Here is an 18,083-nt window from a genome sequence, read left to right on the forward strand (position 1 = left end):
TTTACAGTATATTCCTAAATTGCTATTATAACATGGATTATAGAAGTTTTTCTTTTAAAATACACTTTAGTAAGACCAGTGGATACAACAGTAATCCAGGTTTTAAGGCTGGTTCCCACTGGACAAATGCTACTAACCCACACCACACAAACAGAATTGCATGATGATGCTGGTGATAGGAATTGTCTAATCTCAACTTTTATATGCTGCGGTGGTGACCAGCAATAAATACTACCTTGCTGCTCTAGTACGTTGTCCAAAATGGTGCCTTTATGTTTTTAAATTGGAGAAATGAAACTGAGCACTTTCATGAGCAGCATGAATTGTCACTGAAACTACTGTGAAACACCCTTGCCTTCAGCAAATAATTTGCCCAGTGTGAACCAGTCATTCTGATATGTGTTTTATCGCATACAGTATACCATTGTACACCACAGTAGGGACGCAATAAAATAACATGTAGGCTGTGCTTAATCATGAATGTTTTTAAGGCTCCTTATTTCGAGTGAGCAAAGTGAGTCAGGTCTGTCATACAAAGAGTGAAAGAGAAGTACACACTCACCAGATACCAAGCACTTATACACATATTATAAGTTATTAAATCACAATGAAAAACAGATGACAAGCCTTTTTAATTGTGCTAATGTATATAATCTCTTTATATAGTGGTTGTGGTTTAAACGTGTGTTTTGTCACTGACTGAGTGCAAAATTTACACTCTGCAAAGTTATCAGTGTATTTGCTACTAATGCGTTCTAATGGGGACTTATAACAATATTTACTAAGGTTCTGAAGTTGTTTTCTATGTTTCTTCTTCAGTAAAATGCAATTGTTTAATCCTGAGTTAATGTTGTTTAACCCTTTGCTCTCCAGTGTGCAATATATTTGACATTGAGAAATGTAATTAGACACTGAGATTGGGAACATACCCCCAATCCCCCCCCCCCCCCCAACATATACATATATACATACAGTATATATGTTTGAATCTAAACATTAATTAAATGAGAATTTTTTGTGAAAGGAGCCTTTTACTGCTGCTGCAAAATCCACACCAACTCAAGAGCTGAAATCCTATTACTGCTATCGAGATACTGAGCTAGGAAGTTTCCATGATGTAGTGACACACCTCAAACCACAATGTAATAATACATAAAGAAGCCTGAGGTATTGTTAGTGTTCTTCAGACCATTTTTCATTTGACCATAGAGAAGTGGCATCTACAGCTGTGGGCAAATATTGAATTCCCGTTTTTATATTACAACAACAGTAGTTCTTTAATCTGTTATAGACTCCATTCATTGTTACAAAGTATGTTGTCTTGTGCACCAGCCTGACATCTGTTGTTTGAGTAAAACAGCCTTATAGTAGGTATTACACCAACTATGATGGTTGTTGTATGTTAAATAAAAACAGTGGTGTTGCTATGAAAGCATAATAAATGAAATTTGCACAACCTTTATTTGTACACATGGATAACAAGAAAGTGTATCTCAACATTGAACTGTAAAAATAAAGCTACCCAATTGATCAACATCAAATGAGATCTTGCAATATAAATTGGAATGAATGTGCTACTGCTGCTCCAAAACAGCAAGATTCCTTTAAGACTCCCCTTTGTACCACACCAAACTATGGGAACCATCCCAATGCAGTTACAGCCTCACTCACAGCCCCTCCAAACAACGGCACAGTAACATTATACAAACTAATTAGGACCAGGGCGTGTTTGGGTAATCACATTGCAACTGTGCCCTTGTTTATACGACCAAATCAAGAAAGCTCCTAAAACGAGATTAATCAATCCCATTACCTAAAACGAGATTAATCAATCCCATTACGCTCTGCTGCCAAAGACTGAGGGCTGAATAGTGCTCTTTCTTTAACAGCAGGGCAGAAGAGCACAGCACACAACAAGCCAGGTTACCAAAGGGCTGTTTGGATAATAAAGGTGTCTGGATAATCAGGGTTTGGATTATCAGGGTTTTACTGTATTTGTATAGCCTATTTGAAACATGTTAAATGCAGGTCTATACCATTTTCCCAATAAGGCTACTTGAAACCAAGCCTTCAATAGATGTAAAATGGCTTCATAAACCTGATCACACAAAATGCTTTTTTATTAAAATGTTAAAATAAAGCAAATAATAAATGGTTTTCTATTTGCATTATTTTATCCTGGTAAATACGACATGTTGACAATGAGCAGGGCCCAAATGATGTAGCTAATTTCAACATTTAAATGCTGGGCTGCTCTTTCTTATTCTCAGTGTACTAATAAAGGCCATTTCAGAAAGGTATTTGGTACATGGATTTAAGTTTTCAAACAGATCATTCATTACCAGAGAGATGTACAGTATATACTTCCTTGGCATTTTACATATACATTCATATGATAACATGTTATTTCAGTGTAAAGTAATAATATTAAGGATAACTTTTGCTTATGCACCAATAGCATTGCTTCTGACCAGAACACCACAGCCAACTACCCATAGCTATTAAATATGGGCTATTACCAGAATGGTTGTCATTGAAAGCACTTTGTATATAAAGAGGGCTGTCAGTTGTTTTTTGTTTATTTTTTTGCAGTTGAAGTTTAAGGGTGGCTGATCGTCACAGTGTGATTCTGAAAGAGAGGTTGGAGGAAAAGTCCAAGAGTTCCCACCACACAGACAAAGACAAAGATCCACAGAAACATCCGATCCACCACCATTGCCACATATTTCCAGTCTTCAATCACCTGGAAAACAGAAACATGGTTAGTGACTTTACCTCCGTAACCTCAGTGCTGAGGCTGATTTTACAAAATGTCTTGGAGTAAAGTTGTTATTGAAATTATAGTCAATTACAGTACATACACCGTTAAATAGATGTGAGTTCATGAATGACTTATATAATATAATACATTGACATACAGATAATAAAAAAAATGACCTATTCAGTTAGAATGCCCAACACTTGGAATTAACCTCCCAGGCAGACTTACACTTTGGTCATCATCATCTCCCCTCATATGATCAGCAACAAACCGGACCCCTTCGACAGCCTCCAGGACTTCAGGACCGTAGCGTGCTGAACCGCGTTGACGGAAGTCCTGCTGGCTTGAAAAGCTATCTGGCATATCTGCTTTCCTGGCAGGGTTGACAAAGTAAGTGGCATTTTTGTAGAAGTGTCCAGAAGAGGAGGAACAGATGGAAGTGAAGTCAATGTGAGGGGGGGCGGCCAGTGCAGCCTTGCGAAGCTTCATCTGTTGCTGACGAAGCCTCTGTCTGGCTGAGCTGTTCTGGGGGCGCTTCATGAATAGGAGGGCAGGCAGCTTCACCATAAAGACTACTTTGACCCAGGATGGCATGGTGTGGGTGCTGGGGGAGCGGTGATGGACATTGAGGACACAAACACTGGTGATAATGGAGAAGGTCACCAAGACCATTGCGAACATCAAGTATTTCCCGATCAAGGGGACATCCAAGGAAGTGGGTGGTACAATCTTAGAAATCAGAAGGAGGAAGACAGTGAGGGCCAGAAGGACTGAGATGCACAGGGTCATCTTCTCGCCACAGTCTGAGGGGAGGTAGAAGACTAGGATGGCCAAGGAGGTGATGAGCACACAAGGGATGATAAGGTTGATGGTGTAAAACAAAGGCTTCCTCTTAATAATGAAGTCATAGGTGACGTCTACATAGGTAGGATCCAGAGGATTGACGATTCTCCGTCCAGGAAGTGCCACGATGTCCCACTCCCCACTTGGGGTGAAGTCATCCATGCTGGCCACCTCATTCTTCAGCACTAGGTCAATCTCTGTGTGGTCGTAAGTCCAAGAGCGGAACTTGAGGGTGCAGTTTTGCTGGTCAAACGGGAAGTGTTTGACCTCAATCTTGCAGGCGCTCTTGTAAATGGCAGGAGGGAGCCAGAAAATACTGCCATTGAACTGGACCACTGCATTCGTGAAGAGGGACACCTCGTATGTGCCGTCCGCACTGCAGAGATAGGGAGAACATGGTTTCTATTTATTTATTTAATTATTTCTATTTATTTCATTTTATTTTAAATGTTCTTACTAGACTAGTGCTCATGAGAGAAAAAAAAATGCTTTGAAGGGGGACCTAGGGCAACAGCTGGCAATTACTGTCTCTACACAGCCACAAAGCATCAGTCTTTTATTGGTTAGGAGAGCATTTGAGCTAATACCTAATACCCATATCCTAATTCCATTTTACCTCTTTTTAGGTGGGACTACTAAAGGGTTCACATAAGGGTTCACATAACTTGTAACATTAGGTTTTCACGTGAGAACCAGCAAAAATGGTTTGGGACTCACCAAAATTATCCGATGAACGGCACACATCCGTATTGCTGGTTATTACAATTTTTAACAAATCACCCGCATTCTCTATTTATTTCCATAGCCTACCACCATATTCCCACCCTGGGGATTAAAAAGTAAAAACCAAAACACTTTGTCACTTTATTAGTGTTGTTGAACATGCTAGCTTGACGGCACAATGGTATTTAACTGAGGGGAAAAAAATATATAATGCTTGTAAATGTAAATGTATTTCTTTTAAACTCCTCTCATCCGCGCTCAGTTTGGGAAGTGATGCGTCAGCGAGCTTCACAATGCCACTCCCCGTAACTGCATCCCACTTCTCTGAATGGACGGTTCAATAGAGATCCCTGCTATCATTGGTTGTTTCAAGTGCCCAGTAAAAGAAAATGATTGATATTATCAACTGGAGTGGTTTCACCTGTCGTTCTCCATTTTGTAACAAAAACTTGACGCAGCTAATGATAGCACTAGCAGGGAAGGACTTTTTAATTAATTTGGAACCCTGAGACTGAATAGAAAACCCTGAGTCTCCTGGGAAAATCTGGAGGTTAAGCAGGCATGGGTCACAGCCAGATGATATGCTTGACCTTGCAAGCGTAAGCACCCTCTCTGTCTTTATGAAATATGCTTTCCTGTTAAAAACGGTCTGCCGGTACGCCTTTGCGTCTTAAAAAAACAACATGGAACATTGGTGCACATGCTTATCTGTTATGTGAACACCTGCCTATAATTATACATGTCATGCACTTCTACAAAATAGATCTCACATCACAACATTTGTAGATTTTAATGTGTACCACTATAATAAAACACCTAAGAAAAATATTACTATGCAACCAATGGTAATATAAATTGATCTGCTATACTGTTCTCTATTGAAAAATATAAATCTATTTTAAAGGTCTGTAGAGCCAAACATATCCCTCTTCAGATATGAGGTTCCAATAATGCATGACTAGATAGATCGATGAGTAGAAACCTGTTATATTGATTACTGAGTCTGTTGCTCTCCACACATACATACTTGTTGTAGAGCACTATATCAGGGAGCCATATGTGTCGAGGAGGTATCCTTAATTTGTCAATCCCATCATACTCTGAAGGGTCCCAACTCAGACGATAATCATCCCACTCCTGTGGAAACAGCCAATACAACCAGGGTAAGAATTAAGATGGTGTTGATTCTTTTACATTTGGTCCAGGCATTAATGGACCTGCTAAGAGATCTGCTAATGTCCAGCGGAAAGTAGGGAGCATTTCTGTTAAGAAATGTAAACAGTACACAGTAACACAGACTGGGATCAAGCTCCTCTGAATGTAAAGATAAAGTTAAACAATTGTTAATATTGTGACAAACCAAGGGGCAGGGTGATCAATGGGAGGTATGTAAGGACCGAGGTTTTAATGGGGTTGTGTTCTCTCGCAAAATGGCGGCCGCGAGAAGGACTACAACAGACAAAATGGCCATCCAAAAAGACTACAATTACCAGAACCCAAGATAAGCACACAGGGTATGGTCAGCACACCTGCACAGGGTGTGGCCAGCCCAGATAAAAGACAAAATGTTGATAGAGGAGAAGGAGAAAAAGGTTGGTGTTGTGGAAAATTACAAGAGAAAAGGTGATATTTTTTAGTGTATGACTTTGGACCGTTTTAAGAACTGTGTTCTGTTTATACGACGCTGCTCACTGGAAACAGTGCCAAATAAACATACAGGTACTGCCCTGTTGGAAAAGAGCTTCCCAGGTGGGACTTGTGTTGCCTCCCGTACCGATTTGTGTTCTAGTCCACCTACACAGGCAGGACTTTGTCACAATATACAAATGCATTGAACACAGTTTACAGACAGATGATAATCAGTCCTTTCGTTTACATGTGATAGATAAAATGTGTGTCTCATTATCATTATTGTACGACACACACTTTTAGGCAAGTATTAAAACCAACACTCAGCACTCTCACCTGAGTAAGCCAGACATTTGTGGTCATGATCTGCTCTCTTTCATTCTATGGAGGCAAAAAAAACATTTAATTAATAAAAAACCTGCTTTAAACACTGATGCAATATTAGTGCTAGTCTATGTTTTACTTTCTATAACAATCGCAAGTTGGAATTCTACCTACCAGCATCCCATCCCTGTGTATGTGTATGCTTTTGCTGTTTAGATAATCCTTTGTCTGTTAATAGTAGCAGAAAGCATGTATTTGAACCAATGACTTCCTGGCCCAGGTAGCCACAGAAATTGTCTTTATTTGAGTGGTGTCCCATTTTGTAGGGTAGGACAGATGTAACAATAAGGCACACATTTACCAGTAAGTAATTCTGCTATGAATGTCACAGACCTCTCCTTTTATATTGGTCTAGTTTCTATCTGACCAGTTTTGTTTTGTGAGGCTGTGTGCCTCCACACTGAAACCAATCCCTCTAATCACACACAGTCACACATCTATTTTGTTAGAAGATCACTTAGAGCCTACTGCATACATTTCATAGCAGACCAAAATAACTAAAAACGAAAAAAGTGTGTGAACCAATGTGGACAAATAGTTTGACAAATGTGTCTGCACAACAAAGTTTATTTTTGATGGAGTGTAAAAGTAATAGGGGCTCCTTACCACACTGATGAGCTGCGCGAGGGAGACCTGGAGCTGAATGGAGACCCGCTGTGTGTTGTTAATAGCTGGCCGGATCAGCTTGTTGTATCGTTTCTGGGAGAGCAGGTTGTTCATCAGCCTCTCCTCTGCATCTGCTGAGCTGCTTCCTGCAAACAGCAACAATGTAATACCATCTCTCTGGAGTGTGTTTGTATCCATCTATAAGTATTAAACACTCAGTTCCAAAATATGTAGCGCTATAGACAAGTACAAAACTAAAAGTAACATAATATATCAGCTTATCTCTAGCAAAAAGCAGAGAGCAAGTTCTGTTAAGAAAACCTCTGCATGACAAAAAAATACAAATAAAGTTGCATGTCTACCATGTTATTTAGCCCTTTCAACATACTGGGGTATTAAAAAAAAAGAAATTCGATACAATAATAATACATTGATAGGAAAATGATTAAAAAAAAAAACACTCCACAATCGTACAAGGGTAGAAGTACAACATCCCAAAAGACCGACACCCTTACTCTTTATTGTACCTGGGCAGAAATAAAATAACTTCTTGAATAGGAAATCTTCTTTTTAATCAACATTATGTTCTATGCCTTTAGGTAAAGTATAAGCGCTATAGACGGCCACCCTTGTCTGTAGATTCATCAGTTTACTTGTTCTGTCCCAATGCCTTTTTTAGGGCAGTGTTTGCTGTACATGCATAAAAAAGGAAGAGTACATATATTACTTTATTTCTAGGTGTGATTAATGTTAAGTATTTTATTTTAAATTATCATTGAAAAAAATATATATGCGCTTTTGGAAATATTTTGGAAATATGTTACAAACCAGTGGATAATAGGTTAGATACCTGTTAGCATAGGTTATATAGACTGTTCATCCTATTCTATTCTGTAATATATTGATGTGGCAGGGCTGAGGCCCTGCACACATAAACAGTATTTGTTTATTTGTGTTTTTTTATTTTTTTATTTAGTAAATTAAGTTTGTTGAAATGTATAGGTTTTGTAAAATATGGCGGGGCAGGGGTTAGAATCCCCTCCCTAATAAGACGGGCATGGAATGTGCCCAGGTGTTAACTGATGCATTGATTATCAATGAACCCTGGTCACATGCTATAAAAGAGGAGCCAGTTCCTTTGCTCTAAACAAGCTGGAGGTAAAGGTCAATGGCTCGGCTATGAACAAGCATGACTCTTTTATCCAGGGTGAGCTACTCGTTATCACCTTGTGTAGACCGAGATAACTGCAACTTTCAAGAAAACGACTGCTGTTTTGGCTAGCTTTGGTTTTGTTCGCTGTGTTTTTTCTGCCACTGCATTTTGTTTTGCATTTTTGTGTTTATTATTTCTGTTACACTTTGTTTGTGTACTTGGGCCTGTGTGCTACACCATTGTTGCTATAGCCACATGGACTCAACAAAACCCGCCTTAGCTATTGTCATTGCTAGTCCGGCAATTTTATTGTGATTCCTGTATAAATTGTAAATAAAACCTGGGTGTCTGTGCTGACCTGTCAGCCGCAATCTCTCTGTCTCTCTCAATCTCTCACTGCTGATTCACACACCCCTATTACAAATGCCCAGGATATTCCAGAAATACAGTTTCGGGTAGAACAGCACAAATATATCAAATACTAACAGGGTAATAACCTACTCTTCAACCCTGACATTTCATCCGAACCAGTGTGGATTTTATTGCTGTTTCACTTTCATTGTACATGCTGACACAGCACTATCTGCTCTTGAAGTCAGATACATCTGAATTAACAAATCTAACCACACGGTCTCCCAGTAACAGCTAAACTGCTAACCACAAGGCCAAACTGCATCACAGTCCCTCATCTGTATCTTGTCCACTCTACCTCCCAATCCCCGGCCCTAGCCACTAGAATACACTGCCTTATAGTAAGTGTTCTTAATGTAACGCATTAAAGTAACAAGTTACTTGTAATCAGATTGTTTTTTAAGTAACTTATTACAGAAAGGTATTACTTTTCATAATATTACAAAGTAATCAGACTACTTCTCAGGGCTAAATGTAATAGAGTCTCGTCACTGGCTTCTTGGCCACTGGGGTATGTTTGCAGGAGAGTCAGATTCTCTGTCTTAAACTTGCTACCTGATGTGTTTGGTTGTGGCAAAAAGTTGTGCGTTTGGCCAGCTGTGGATCCATAAGCAGCAGATGGGCGCACCCCAACGGTTAGGGTTAGGGTTACCTGACTATAAAAGAAAGAGCTGACACACTATCGGAATGCTGGGAGCCAAGGTACAACCACCTTTAATGGAACAAGACCTGGAAAATCGCTGTGCATTATGTTAGTCATGGTTTTCCTCTGTGACTGCAAAATCAATCCCGTATCTGTTTTTACCTACCTTACTACCATTAAAATAAATTAGTAACACTGTGGCAGTGTGGCAAGGTGAAAGCCCTGCTGGTTCACAGGTGTGTGGGGAATGTTGGCTGGCAGGGAGGGGGTTAAATTCCTCCCTGCAAAAACATGTGGGAATGTGGCTGATGTCTGGATCTGAGTCTCTATGGGACTCTATCCCACTACTGACACCACAGTGTGACAGGGTAGCGTCACAGCCAAGCTGTTACCAGCAGGAAGAGAGACTCAGAACACAGAAAGCTACAGTGAAGCACCATCGAGCACGGTTAATAACAAACATATACTATAAACAAAACACATTAACAAATAAAAAGGCATGAGGGCCAAAACAAAATGTATATACACAAACTCATGCACAATACAAAGAGCACAGCAACACAGCAACACGAACATCCACCAAAGCCGACATCAACTCTAACCCTTTTTATTCACCTGTGGCTAACCATTTAATCATTTATTCAATTCACGGCTCCAGCCACATTCCCACGTGTTTTCTCCGCCGTGTATGCTAGAGCTATCAGTATGATGGAAAAGAAGATAACCATGACACATGTATGTACAGAATAGTATAGGATAAGAATTAGCAATGAAATGCTTAATCACAATTTGAAAAGCAATTCTTATACACACTGATGTACAAACATCCCCCTATATCCCCAGAATCTCATACTCTCAAAAACTTATGCTAAATAACATTAATACAAAGTTACATGACAATTGGATAAGCGATTCACCAGATATGCTGTAAGCAAAAATATAAGCAGGATATACAGATGGAGGGATGTACGGACAGACAGACACCCCCATATACTGTATCTCAGAGTTTGATACTCTTATTAACTTATGCTAAATAACATTAATATAAAGTTCCATGACATTTGGATAAGCGGTGCTCCAGATATATATGGAAAAATGGAAGTGCGACATGACCCCAGCATTTCATTTTCAGTGGGGGGTAAATAAACAGTAATGTATAACTTCTATGAGGACATGCCTGCTTCTTTTCACCAGCTATCACTACAGGGTGTGTTGATTTGTTTTTTATTTGTAATTGGTTTCCTTAGATGACCTTAGGTAGTCTCTGAAAGAATATAAAATATCAATAGAGGCAAAGTCTTCTTTTTTTATAAGCAATGCATACCCCACTAAACTATCGATGAAAGCAGTAAGCTGACAAAATGGTCTCTATTAGAAAACCACATCACTGGGAGCACTGAGCACTTTGAGGCACTTTTTATCCCTTCTAAATTTCGGTCTGGTTGCATTTATGACGACATCAGCAAACCCCACAGCCACTTGTTCGAAGCTCTGTGACTTTTTTATGCTTGACAAATCAGCCACCAAAATACCATGAAGAAAATTTTCTGTAAGAAGGATATCAAAAATCATTATTACAGAACATGTCAGGTTTGTTTAGTTTTCTGGCCTCATTATAGAAATCCACCTTGCTCAGGTTTACTCAAAGAAAGTTCAAAATGCTGGTGACTTTTTTAAACATGCCAAGTATCCACCAGTAATAAATTATTAGGGACACATATACAAATCAATATTATTCAAATGCAAAAGGTATTTAAATTATGAATTTAAGGGCCATGAAATAGGTGACCTCTCATAGTATGAAGCACCTGTATGTATTTCTCTACAAAGCCATTCTGGAAAAACTACCACCCGTCTTAATAATGTGTTAACAGTACCAGTGCTTCACACAGCTGGTACACACAGAAACAGGTCAATACAAAGCTTGTCATTACTTTGCTCTCTGGTCCTGACCCATCCTCAGAAAGAGCTGCAGCTCAGTAGCATGGTATCTGTGCATGGTTTCAAGCACATCATTGATAATTACATTACAGAAAGTGGTTTCTGTTTTCACCCAGCACTCCAGATAAGGTTTTGGGTCATTGAGTAATTTACTCTCCAATTTAGATACTATGTGAGTAAAATGCAGCATTAACTTGAAGTCATGAGTACTTTTAATAAATACTTTACATAGTTTAATGCTAACTTACGGGGTATGTATTAACTGCAGCCTTATATATACAGTGCCTTGCGAAAGTATTCGGCCCCCTTGAACTTTGCGACCTTTTGCCACATTTCAGGCGTCAAACATAAAGATATGAATTTTTTGTGAAGAATCAACAACAAGTGGGACACAATCATGAAGTGGAACGAAATTTATTGGATATTTCAAACTTTTTTAACAAATAAAAAACTGAAAAATTGGGCGTGCAAAATTATTCAGCCCCTTTACTTTCAGTGCAGCAAACTCTCTCCAGAAGTTCAGTGAGGATCTCTGAATGATCCAATGTTGACCTAAATGACTAATGTTGATAAATAGAATCCACCTGTGTGTAATCAAGTCTCCGTATAAATGCACCTGCACTGTGATAGTCTCAGAGGTCCGTTTAAAGCGCAGAGAGCATCATGAAGAACAAGGAACACACCAGGCAGGTCCGAGATACTGTTGTGGAGAAGTTTAAAGCTGGATTTGGATACAAAAAGATTTCCCAAGCTTTAAACATCCCAAGGAGCACTGTGCAAGCGATAATATTGAAATGGAAGGAGTATCAGACCACTGCAAATCTACCAAGACCTGGCCGTCCCTCTAAACTTTCAGCCATACAAGGAGAAGACTGATCAGAGATGCAGCCAAGAGGCCCATGATCACTCTGGATGAACTGCAGAGATCTACAGCTGAGGTGGGAGACTCTGTCCATAGGACAACAATCAGTCGTATACTGCACAAATCTGGCCTTTATGGAAGAGTGGCAAGAAGAAAGCAATTTCTTAAAGATATCCATAAAAAGTGTCGTTTACAGTTTGCCACAAGCCACCTGGGAGACACACCAAACATGTGGAAGAAGGTGCTCTGGTCAGATGAAACCAAAATCGAACTTTTTGGCAACAATGCAAAACGTTATGTTTGGCGTAAAAGCAACACAGCTCATCACCCTGAACACACCATCCCCACTGTCAAACATGTTGGTGGCAGCATCATGGTTTGGGCCTGCTTTTCTTCAGCAGGGACAGGGAAGATGGTTAAAATTGATGGGAAGATGGATGGAGCCAAATACAGGACCATTCTGGAAGAAAACCTGATGGAGTCTGCAAAAGACCTGAGACTGGGACGGAGATTTGTCTTCCAACAAGACAATGATCCAAAACATAAAGCAAAATCTACAATGGAATGGTTCACAAATAAACATATCCAGGTGTTAGAATGGCCAAGTCAAAGTCCAGACCTGAATCCCAATCGAGAATCTGTGGAAAGAACTGAAAACTGCTGTTCACAAATGCTCTCCATCCAACCTCACTGAGCTCGAGCTGTTTTGCAAGGAGGAATGGGCAAAAATTTCAGTCTCTCGATGTGCAAAACTGATAGAGACATACCCCAAGCGACTTACAGCTGTAATCGCAGCAAAAGGTGGCGCTACAAAGTATTAACTTAAGGGGGCTGAATAATTTTGCACGCCCAATTTTTCAGTTTTTTATTTGTTAAAAAAGTTTGAAATATCCAATAAATTTCATTCCACTTCATGATTGTGTCCCACTTGTTGTTGATTCTTCACAAAAAATTACAGTTTCATATCTTTATGTTTGAAGCCTGAAATGTGGCAAAAGGTCGCAAAGTTCAAGGGGGCCGAATACTTTCGCAAGGCACTGTATATATATATATATATATATATATATATATATATATATATATATATATATATATATGAAGATGGAATATACTACATATTTATAATATATTTTTTAAACTGTAGCGATACCGTACTAATGTAAATACATTGGGCTTATACACTGTTTGATGTTTGAAGTAACTGAAGAGTAGGTGTTTTCATTTTTGCTGCTTGAAGATAAGAAAAGCTGTATTTTGAACTTTTCTGTTTCAGGATAACAATAACCAAATACAAAATTATAAAAAATGTATACTTGACACTATTTCCATATATTTTATTTGTGTTCAGTGCCATTTCCCTTTCCCAAACATTATGTATAACTCACTTCACATCCCTCCATTGATAGAAACAATTGTGAACACATTTCTCATTTCCAGTGGCGGCCCAGATGATTCACAAAGCTGCTGAAAGATCTACATAACAACACATATAGATCACAATGACCTCAAATCAATTGGTGGTCATTATTTTCAAGTGCTCTGTAAAGCTTTCTCATAACGTGCTTCAATATGCTATTTAGACCCAGGTTTAGACTGGAACTAAATCCTTTTATAAGTCACCTGTCCAGTTTCAAGCCTGGCACCAGGCAGTCAATATCCACTGCATCACTCACCCTCAGCTAAACAAATCCGAGCTCCCAATGTCACTCTGAACAACGCCACCCAGACCAGCACCAGATGTACTGTACGTGATTTTAATTCACTACAAGACCTAGGCTGGAATTAAAACTATGACCCAGAGGTGATAGCACAAAGAGCCGCTGACTCCTATAATGACCCCAGGGTTAGAAAGGACCACGTTCTGTCACCGACAGCCCCATAAGCACATCTAAAAAACCTCTGGTAATAACTCCCTATAGCTAATGCTCATTGTAGCTTTTCATTATGTTAAAATCAATATTGATTTACTCTCCCACCAGTACTTTCGGTGTGCATGTAATCCCCTAGTCTTCAAATTTTAGTGCTAATTTTGCAAATGGTGCTCTGAAGTCTTTCTGGCTGACGGATGAGGACTGTTACAAACCATCAATTAGGAATGCTTTGACAGCCCAGACAATGTGTTGTCAAGCTTTGAATAAAACCAAATAGAAACAGATGAAAATGTTGTGCTATTGCTCAAATGCATGTATTTCCATGTATACCCATCTATTTATCCCAGTGTGTATACAGTTAAGAAAATAGTTTTTTTTTTTTTTAATGTATTATCCTCCATAAATAAGTAAGACATTCGTATTCCATGTTGGTGGTCTGAATACAGGAACTCCTTTATAAAAAGTGGGGAGGCAAAGATATTCACATACTTTAACCTACCCAAATATCCAAGTAAAATGCAAGCTTAATAATTAGATAACACAATGTTAACGTTATGCATTTGTAGGATATAGGCTAATAGTCGTTTTAAAGAGTCTCTTTGACACTCCTAATGACGTAAATGTATATTCTCCCGACAGATTCATTTTATTTGATTTGCTCAGCAACCCCACCCCCTCCCATTCAGACCCACTTTCTGCATGCTATACTGTACCGGCCAGGAGTGGCAGAGATTAGCTTGCGCAATATTTAGTACAAAAAGGCAGTTATCAGCTTCGCTGTTGCAACATAGAGTTATTAATACACGCTTTTTTATTGTACTTTCACAGTTGCGTGCCCCATACTTTCTACCCATAGGGATAGCAATAGCTTATATTGGTTTGCATTCTTAAGCGCAATATGGTTTAGGCTATATCTATACGGAAAGCAAAGATTTCAGTTTAAATACAACATGTATAGCTTTAAACCATAAATCGTTTAAATAAATCCGTATTCCTGTATCATCCCACACACCGTATGCCCGCTGCAAGCTCTTCAAAGATTCCTAACTAGAAACAAATCGTAGAAAAACAGAGAAAATAAATGTAAACATATAATAACCTCAACACAGTGGTTACACATTTATTACATAAATCGATCGACAATAATTTAAATGAAGCGTCTACTTACTTTTTATTAAAGTTAGGAGGAGAACGCAGAATGTCAGAGTGAGTTTCATGGCGGTTCCCATACAGTCCATCGATATATGTTAGGTGCATCTTCATTCAATAACACAAGAAAAGATCATGTCATGCATAGAGTCAGTGCGTGTTTGTTTTTACATCAGCGCGAACAATGTTATACACGATGATACCTGCTCCGAATCTGGCTAAGCTAGGTAGAACCCCGTTACTTCCTTTGTATAACCTTACTTCTGTGCCCGTGGAAGAAACCAGCTGTGCTGCACCGAGTCAACTCGAGCTGTCCATAGGGTGCATTATTAACGTCTCGCTCACCACCCCTGTCTGCTGTGTGACTAGTAACCACTGCACACACACGCACACACACTATATGAGTTTAAGTCTGTGAAGGCGCTGTGTGGACGTCTTTTCTCGCTTTGCTGTATGCATGTCCGCGGGCGCTGTCCACTGCCCCTTGGTTCTGGAATTCTTGCTGGTGCCGCTGGTGTTGAATCCGTTCAAAGATCTCGGCGAACACAGCGCATTATGCGACCAACTAATGCATTGCTGACAGAAGCACAGGGACCATAAGTCCGCTGGCTAGCTTGAACTTCTTTCCGGGTGATTGGATGGGTCAATATAAGCAGGGTACTGTATGTTGCTGTTTTCACTGCCATATTCCAAAACTGGCGACTTCTTAATTAATAGGGCTATCACTTTAAGCAGATTCTTTGCTGTGGTCAGATCATTTAACGCAACCAGCTTTTTCATTAAAACGTTTTTAGAGTATTATTATTATTATTATTATTATTATTATTATTATTATTATTATTATTATTATTGGTAGTCGTAGTACTACTAAAGAAACTCACAGGCAGGGTCATTTTTAGTAATATAAACAGTTGTGCATTATTTCCCATATTTCACAAATATTTTAATGCAATGATTGCCCTGAGAATTATTTTTGGGACAAATATTAACATATCATGAAAAATGTAATATATACATTTGTTAGAAAAATGTTCTCAATACTTCAAGAAAATAATTGAAAATTGGAACAAAAATCATATTTGGAGAGCATGAGGTGCTGCAATATGAGGGCACAGTCATTTTACCACAGATTTAGGTATAGCATATAAACTGATTACCCTCCATGTCCACTTTTAACCTAAGCATACTATATTACAATACTACTATAACCCTATACACGACTATATTGCTACTATATTGCCCCCCAGCCAAACCGTGTTCAACTTGTACACATTTACATTGTCAGATCATGCTTTCATAACATGGACGCACACCACAACCAGTCATTGCTCTATTGCAAGTCACTGATCAGTAATGGATTCATCAGATTGCAGGTGGAGTGAGACTTTAGGTCTAAACAATTTCACATGCCTGAATAATTTCATATGCATACCATTAGCAAGTCAAATAAATAAATAAAAACATTGTACAACATGTTATATACTGTAGTGCAGCAGTTAACCCCCTATACTGTTAGCTGGCACTGAGCTGCTTTCAGTCAGTTCACAGTTTTAATCACTCAGCAGATGCTGCAGAGGCAGGGAGGCAAATGCGTGTGGAAGGTGACAGATGTTAATCAGCTGTCTGTTTCATAGAAAACCTTAATTCAAATGTGGAGTTTAAAGGGCAGCAGTGTGGAGTAGTGGTTAGGGCTTTGGACCCTTGACCGGAGGGTCGTGGGTTCAATCCCCGGTGGGTACACTGCTGCTGTACCCTTGAGCAAGGTACTTTACCTAGATTGCTCCAGTAAAAAACCCAACTGTATAAATGGGTAATTGTATGTAAAAATAATGTGATATCTTGTAACAATTGTAAGTCGCCCTGGATAAGGGCGTCTGCTAAGAAATAAATAAATAAATAATAATAATAATAATAATAATAATAATAATAATAATAATAATAATAATAATAAAGTGCACCTCCCTGTACACGATCCCATTCAGTATTCTGTGTCATTCATTTGGAAAGGTGAATCAAAAATGGTCAGTTACTAGTAAAGATCTGGACTGGCACAATACAGTTCACTGGTGGAATCACAGTGTTAGGCAGCATGTGAGGATGTTATTGCTCTGTGCTAGCCATTGTTTCTAAGGCTATAAATAACCAGTGCTGTAGAATATATCCTTGAATGTAACTGACCTCAACTGATTTGAAGTGAATGTGAACTATTTTATATTACTGCTAACCTATTCCCTGGACATTTCTTAGGTGTTCTTTTCCCCATAGTACATTTAATTGCGAACCATGCCAAAGCACAGTACGATAACTTGGGTGCAATTACTGTACGATCCACAAGTGAAACAATAAAAAATAGATATAAAAGAGATACTTAAACAAATAACACTGAATGAAGCTGTAATAAAAGACTCAATAAAAGTGGCTAGTAAAATGCAAGGTTAAAAATATTGAACTGAGACGGTCTCTGGTGTGAAAAGAACTGGAGTTTAAGAGTTTGGGTGCATAGTAGGGTCCATTGCCATGAGTGCGCAGTCTTGTTCTAAGTACATTCATCCCTTCCTCAAATAAGAGGAGGGGATGTCATTTTATGCTTTATAGGTTAGTAATAAAACAAAGCATTTTAATCACAAATTGCACTAGCTACCAATGTTAGGCAGCCAAATTGGGGGGTAAGATGATGAGAATACTTAACAAATTGTTTTAAATACAGTCAGAATCATCTTCAAAGCATCTCTCAGTAACAAATACCTTGCAACCAGTTCAAACGTTTAAGGGCTCATACATCCTTATTTCTTTTTCAAACACTGGTCTCTGTTAGAAAAGCTGACGGTTACTTTAATCTTTTTCAGTCTGTTTTTAGGAATAAAATAGTTTTATATTCATGAAACTGAATTAATCTAAACCATGTTTCTAAATGCTAATTCACATAGAAATCTTTATGTATCAAAGTTATTCATATCAAACAACAATGAATTAATTGTGTGTATTTGTAGGGTCCTGTTTTACTGATTTCAGCATTGGCTGTATTCTACTAAATCGACTTCTTAGACAAGAACAGTTTTATTAATATAATTAGCAAATAAGCTGCTTTTTAAAAAAAAAAAAAAAAC

At 38.7% G+C, this 18,083-nt stretch overlaps 1 protein-coding gene across 1 annotated transcript; it reads right to left on the reverse strand.

Moving 5' to 3' along the window:
- Nucleotides 1-1,023: 1,023 nt before the first annotated feature.
- Nucleotides 1,024-15,496, reverse strand: LOC117429237 (neuronal acetylcholine receptor subunit beta-4-like). The gene is made up of 6 exons (XM_034048522.2): nucleotides 14,996-15,496; nucleotides 6,947-7,092; nucleotides 6,293-6,337; nucleotides 5,355-5,464; nucleotides 2,990-3,980; nucleotides 1,024-2,743 (listed from the first exon to the last, which is right to left on the reverse strand). The coding sequence occupies exons 1-6, from the start codon at nucleotides 15,063-15,065 to the stop codon at nucleotides 2,600-2,602; spliced, it is 1,506 nt and encodes a 501-aa protein (XP_033904413.2). The 5' UTR covers nucleotides 15,066-15,496; the 3' UTR covers nucleotides 1,024-2,599.
- Between the last annotated feature and the right edge of the window lie 2,587 nt (nucleotides 15,497-18,083).

Source organism: Acipenser ruthenus, chromosome 24 (assembly GCF_902713425.1).
Source record: "Acipenser ruthenus chromosome 24, fAciRut3.2 maternal haplotype, whole genome shotgun sequence".
In the NCBI taxonomy this organism is placed as follows: domain Eukaryota; kingdom Metazoa; phylum Chordata; class Actinopteri; order Acipenseriformes; family Acipenseridae; genus Acipenser; species Acipenser ruthenus.

Coding starts and splice junctions, on each gene's coding strand:
- LOC117429237 (XM_034048522.2), bottom strand. CDS start 15,065: ATGGACTGTATGGGAACCGCCATGAAACTCACTCTGACATTCTGCGTT. Junction 6,338..6,946: donor TCGCGCAGCTCATCAGTGTG/GTAAGGAGCCCC, acceptor TTGCCTCCATAG/AATGAAAGAGAGCAGATCAT. Junction 2,744..2,989: donor GAGATGATGATGACCAAAGT/GTAAGTCTGCCT, acceptor TCTGTTTTCCAG/GTGATTGAAGACTGGAAATA.